Here is a 6,660-nt window from a genome sequence, read left to right as displayed (position 1 = left end):
TTTATTTCAGAACCCCCTTCCCCTCCCCCATTTCTGATGAAGGGTCTAGGCCCGAAACGTCAGCCTTCCTGCTCCTATGATGCTGCTTGGCCTGCTGTGTTCATCCAGCTCTACACCTTGTTATCTCAGATTCTCCAGCATCTGCAGTTCCTACTATCTCTGATACTAGGGTAAGGACAATGTTGGGTACATTCTCCTCCTCACTTATCCAGAGATTTCCACCTGGGTGTCCCTGTGGCCATGGTCCATCTTAGACCTCCAGATGAAAGGGACGATGGACCGGGTGGCTGATACAGCACAGTTTTGGGGAATGGGCCGGACCTGCACCATATACAACAACAGAGAGAGTGTCTCACACCCGAATACCAGGATATTACCCACATTGGAGAGGGAGCGGTGCTCCCAGAAGCCCAGTTTCTGCTTCACTTTGGCATTGGCTCCTCCCAAGACTTTGTGCGCACCCCAATGCCATCCGAACCATATTCCCAGCAACTTCAGGTCACCTGGTCCTGACGGTGATGGGGATAAAGGTTCGGTGAGCCCAGTACCCAAAGCACCTGGCCTCACTCTTTCCTCGATTTACCTTGGCACCCGAGGCCAGTTCGAACATTTTATTATTTAATATTTCCAGTACATGTGGTGACACAGTTAAACTCCTGTTTAGTGTTCACAGTGACAGTGGGTAATTCAGTTGAACTGCCCTGTTTAGTATTCACAAAGTATGGTAAGATAGTTGATCCAAAATGCCTGACCTCCCCCCCACCTCCTCAGCACGTGTTCCCTCATTTTGTATTCTCCTCCTCAACAGAGAGTAGCTTTTTAGCACCTCCTCTATTGATGCCTCGTAGAAATATGGACTGTGTTCTTCCTTGTGGTAGGGGGCATTGCTGCTTGGACCAGTATCGTTGTTCATCCTTATTTCCCCTTGAGAATGTAATTGTGAGTTACCTGGTTGAATTAGTGCGATCTCTGGTGTGTAGGCCCCTTCACAGTGCTGTTGGTACCAGCATTTTGACTCTGGTGATGATATATTTTCCAGTCAGCACAGTGAGTGGCTCGGAGGGGAGCTTACAGATGATGGTGGTCTTCCCACTTCTGCTGGAAGTGGTCGTGCGTTTGGAAGGCGCTGCCTGAGGATCTTTGGTGAATCTCTGCAGAGCATCTTGTAGATGGTACACACTGCTGCGACTGAGTGTCGGTGGGGGGAGGGAGTGGGATGTTTGTGGATGTGGTGCCAGTCGAGTGGGGGCTGCTTTGTCCTGGATGGTGTCGAGCTTCTTGAGTGTTGTTGGGGCTGCCCCCATCCAGGGGCAAGTGGGGAGTATCCCATCACCCTCCTGCCTTGTGCCTTGTCGATGGTGGGACAGGCTTTGGGGAGAGTCAGGAGGGGAGTTACTCGCTGCAGGATTCCCAGCCTCTGACCTGCTCTTGTAGCCGCTGTGTTTATGTGATGGGTCCGGTTCAGTATCTGGTCAATGATAACCATCGCCCCCCAGTTTGCTGATAGTGAGGGTTTCATTGATGATATTACCATTGAATATGAAGTGCAATGATTGGATTCCTTCCTGTTAAAAATGGTCATTGTCCACCACTCGCGTGACACAATGTGATCACCAACATTCTTGTAACCTTCAGCGAATAAAGACCAATCCTTTTTTTTTGCTGATAGGACAGTCCCCCACTGATGTTGGTTTTCCATCTGGTGAAATTTTTGTTGCACGCTCTCACATGTGTGTCTCCATTCTGAGTAAGAGAAGCCGGGGGATCTAGCCAAAGCCCATTATGTGATTGCAGCAAGATGTCCTTCCTGGAATTTTCCAAAACTGCCCCCTTAGCGTGCCACTGTGTTAAATTGCTGTGATCTGTGCACAAGGCCAAGCGAATCTCACTGAGGTGCTAACGCTTGCCCACCTCTCACGCTTACTCAACCTTTCTGTTCTTCTGACCAAAATGGGTAACCTCACATCTTTCCAGTTTACCCTTCGTCAGAAACATTGTTGACCACTCACCGAGCCCATCTGACACTTCCTACCTTCTTCACCTCTTACCTTTCCAGCTGGCTCATGTCATTAGCAAACGTACAGACCTGATCCTTTCATTCTCTCATCCAATTTCAGTTTAATTTAATGTAAATTTTCAGTCTATTTGTAATTTACTGAATCCCAAGCACCAATCCTTGTATTAATCCAGCAGTTAAAATAGAGAACATAAAACAGTGCAGCACAGTACAGGCCCTTCGGCCCACAATGTTGTGCCAACCTATTATCCTACTCTTAAAGTCAATCTACCCTGCATACCCTACATTTTACTATCATCCATGTTCCTATGCAAAAGTCGCTTAAATGTCCCTAATGTATCTGACTCCACTACCATCGCCACCAGCATATTCCACCCACCCACTGCTCTATGGCCTACTTCTAAAAATCACCCATTCGTTCTGATCAGAGACAGCAAGAACTGCAGAGGCTGGAGTCAGAGTGGAGCTGGAGGAACACAGAAGGTCGGGCAGCATCAGGGGAGCAGGAGAGTTGACGTTTCAGGTCAGGACCCTTCATCAGGACTCCTCCTGCTCCTCTGATCCATTCATTCTGCTGTAGCTTTCTGTCTGGAACTAATCCATGATCTCAAGTTCATACAAGTAACCTTCAATCCCTGAGCCCTGATCTAATAGAACAGTCTCTTGTGTAGACCAAGTACACTACATCTTCCACCTTCCCTTTATCTAGTGACTTCCTCATTAAAAAAAAACCCCTCCACTGCAGTTGTCAAACATGCTTTCCCCTTTTACAAAGCCTTTGTCTAATTGTGGTCTGATCTGCCAAATGTCCTGTTGATGCCATCCTGTCAGGGGTCTGAGTTACCACAGCAGTATATAATGCTATGTTTTACAGTCTGTGATAAACAGTCCTGGTTCCAACTGCTTTTCTAGTACCCGGCTGAGCTGGAATGTCTCCCGCTGTGCGATGGAAGGATTTGCAAGTTGATCCTGGACTTTCTTGGCCATGTTGTGAGACTCTTGTCGAGACTAGGAGTGGGATTTGGACCCAGATCTTGTGGCTTTCAGGCAGGGAAGCTGCACCACTAGGCCTAAACGTCCTGTCGCGATTTCCCCGATCATAGATTGGAGCACTTTCCCTATTGGATGGAGGTGTCACTGGCTAGGCCACCGTTTATGGCCCATCCCTAATAGCCCAGAGGGTAGTTTAGGAATCAACCACGTTGCTGTGGGCCTGGAGTCACGTGTAGGCCCAGACCGGGTTAGGATGGCAGCTTCCTTGCAAACCAGATGGGTTTCTCCCAACAGCTGACCAATGATCATGGTCATCACTGCACTCGTAACTCCAGACTTTTGTTGGATTTAAGTTCCTCCATCTGCCGTGGCGGGATTCGAACCCGGGTCCCCGGAACATTACCTGGGCCTCTGCATTAACAGCCCAGTAATGATACCGCTAGGCCGTCACCTCCTCAGGAGACTTAGCTCACCCTCCTCTTCATTTTGCAATTGGCCTGGGTGACAGAAGAAGCTCAGAGAAGCGATGGCTAGTTATTTTTCAGACCAGAGGTATGGAACAGGGCTCCCCACCCCCAGTACGAGAACTGTAGTGACATCCAGGATATGAGTTCCCTGATTGGGGCTGTTAACCTTGTCCAATCAGGGAGCCCTGGCTGACAGGTGTAAGACACAGAAGCAGAAATTAGGCCATTCGGCCCATCAAGTCTGCTCCGCCATTCAATTATTGCTGATAAGTTCCTCAACCCCATTCTCCTGCTTTCTCCCCGTAACCCTTGATAATCAAGAACCTATCTATCTCAGTCTTAAATGTACTCAATGACCTGGCCTCCCACAGCCTTCTGTGGCAGTGTATTCCATAGATTCACCACCCTCTGGCTGAAGAAGTTTCTCTTTATCTCTGTTCTAAAAGGCCTTCCCTCTACTCTAAGGCTGTGCCCTCGGGTTCTGGACTCTCCTACCAACGGAAGCATCTTCCCAACATCCAGGGAAGTATAAACAGGAAGGTCAGACTTTCTGTTTTACCCTGAGAGCTGGCTCTGGGGGAGCTGGGTCAGTGTCAATGTCTCTCCGTGTGTAAATACTGAGTGACTGGATACCAGCCTCTGTGGAGTTATTTCAAGAACCACTGCCTTCCTTGCTCAGTGCTGTTGGTATCGACTTTTCTGCGCAGAAATCAATATCTGTGGACAGAACATGCTGTTGTGAACCTTGAGGAGGACGGTGATAAACTTTAAGAGAGTGGATGGACAGAAGGAAAGCCATTGCAGGGAGAATCAGAGCATAATGTGGGAAAGTTTGAAGACATGCACTTTGGGAAATAGAAGGCAAAATTGACTAAAAGATATAAATCTGGAAACCGATTGGAACACTTATTTGTCTCAGTCTTTAAAGCAAAAACTGGTTTAGATGCTTCAAGATCAAATCAGGTCTCACCTCTCCCACCCCATTTTATTGTACTGACAGTGATTCTCACAATTGAAGTTTGCATTACTATCAAATACTTGAGGCTGAGCAACAGCCTTCCAATCCAAGATTAAAGAATGTCGCTCCACACTGTAGCAAGTCAATTCACAAAATTTCCAGACTTGGAACATGGAGGTACACAGAACGTTAAAGTCGTGGGACAGGTTGGCAGTCAGGTTTGAAAAAAGGCGAGACGAGGTGATTAAGAAAACATTGTGGATACTTGTCCTTATTAGTGTGAGCATTGAATACAAGGGCAGGGAAGTGATGTTATAGTTGTGCAGGACTTTGGTGAGCTGGAGCACTGTGTGCGGTTCTGGTCCCCTCTCTATGGGAAGGATGGGATTGCACTGGAGGGGAGGGTCCAGAGGGAGATTCACCAGGATGTTGCCCTGGGACGGGGCAATTCAGCGACGGAGAGAGAGGCTGGATAAGCTCGGGTTATTTTCATTGGAGCAGGGAAGGCTGAGGGAAGACCCGACGAGGTGTATAAGACATAATAAAAACCGAAAGACCTGCAGATGCTGCAAATCAGGAACAAAAACAGAAGTTGCTGGAAAAGCTCAACAGGTCTGGCAGGGTCTGTGAAGAAAAGAAATCAGAGTTAACGTTTCGGGTCTGGTGACCCTTCCTCAGGTATTGTTGTTGTGGTGTGTGTGAGGAACATGAACAGGTTGGGAATGGGAATAAATTCTCAGTGTTGGTAGGGGAATGAACAACCAGGTGCTTGGATTTCAAGTAAAAGGGCAGGAGGTTGAGAAGGGGATTAAGGAAGAATTTTTTTTTCACCCAGAGGTAGTCAGTATCTGGAACTCAGTGCCTGGAAGGTTGGAAGAGGCACCAGGAAGATTGACACTTGAAATGCCAGAGTGTACAAGGCTACAGGGAAAAAAGGGATGAGAGTAGATAGGTAAAGACTGATTAAAAACCGCGGCTGCTGTAAATCAGGAACAAAAGCAGGAGTTGCCGGAAAGGTTCAGCAGGCCTGGCAGCATGTGTGGAGAGAAATCAGAGTTTCATGTTTCGGATCCTGCTGAGGAAGGGTCACTAGACCTAAAACATTACTGTTGGTCTCTCTCCACAGATGCTGCGAGACCTGCTGAGCTCTTCCAGCAAATCTCTTGCTTCTGATTGAGAGTAGATAAGTGCTCGTTGGCCAGTGCAAAGACAAGCTGTAGAACTCTCTGACTCTATCAACTAAAGTATACAGGACCCTGAGTTTATACTGAAGGGTGCAGAGAAGGAAAAGCGATGGAGTTATAGTCATTCTCACACAAAACTCTGCTTTGGCTTTCATTCGATTGTACTGGGAGCTGCACTTGGAAGATGTCAGGGCATTAGAAGGAAAGGTTCTCGTCCGATTCCGGTGTGTTTTTTTCTTGTGCTCACGTTGTATTTCGACCAGCTTTTCCCCACTGACAGCCTTTGTGCCCCCCTTTCCTGTCGTTCTGCAGGACCAGTGCCAGGGTTTGACTGAGAAGGTGACCGGTGGCCTGGTGCTTTCGGAGACGGATGGTATCCCCCTGGCAGGGACGAGCCGCTGGAGTGAGCTTTCTGACCAGGAGCGCCTCAGCGAGAATTTCCGAGCCTACAAGGTCTTCAGCAGCTACCTGCGCCTGTGCCTGAAGAACGTGCCAGATTGTTCCCGCTACCCACGCTTATCTGAGTCCCTCATGGAGCTGTGCACCCAGACCGAGAGCTTCCTGGTGCTGATCAGCCAGCTGATGATGGCCATGGGCATGCCGGTGCCATCTGTCAGGGTGCCCCCGGTCGATGCCCCCAAGGACTGGGACAGGAAGGTCTGGGGTCACCAGGTTCTGCGAGAGCTCAGCAACTGGTCACTGCGCTCGGTGCGGGACTTCAACAAACTGAAGACCAACCTATCATCCAGCTGGGCTCGTCGGCGCCAGCTGAGGGGGGCACAGCTGAGGTAAGACACCACCCCCACCCCCCCCCCCCCACCCCGTCGGCTGCTGTGCCTCGCTCCCCGAAACTCCTCAACGCCCGACCTTCCGCCTCAGACCACCCACCCGCAACCCCTTCCCCTGCTCTCGGGAGGAGGGTTGCCCGGGCGAGGAGAAAGCCGTACGCCCGGGCGGGAATTGTCAGGGAGGGGTGTGGGCAAACCCTTCCCGGCTTTGTGCGACGGTTTCACCCCTTCGATGGTGCGGGAGGGGAGAGGG

The 6,660-nt window shown here is 49.5% G+C and overlaps 1 protein-coding gene across 1 annotated transcript; it reads left to right on the top strand.

Moving 5' to 3' along the window:
* The first annotated feature begins 274 nt into the window (after positions 1–274).
* LOC109924044 lies at positions 275–6,643 on the top strand. The gene is made up of 2 exons (XM_048594525.1): positions 275–535; positions 5,716–6,643. The coding sequence occupies exons 1-2, from the start codon at positions 275–277 to the stop codon at positions 6,409–6,411; spliced, it is 957 nt and encodes a 318-aa protein (XP_048450482.1). The 3' UTR covers positions 6,412–6,643.
* The last annotated feature ends 17 nt before the right edge of the window (positions 6,644–6,660 follow it).

This window comes from Rhincodon typus, unplaced genomic scaffold, assembly GCF_021869965.1.
Source record: "Rhincodon typus isolate 14 unplaced genomic scaffold, sRhiTyp1.1 hic_rhity00010495, whole genome shotgun sequence".
Taxonomy (NCBI): Eukaryota; Metazoa; Chordata; class Chondrichthyes; order Orectolobiformes; family Rhincodontidae; genus Rhincodon; species Rhincodon typus.
Note: the sequence above shows the minus strand (reverse complement) of the source record. Positions and strands in the feature narration are given on the sequence as shown.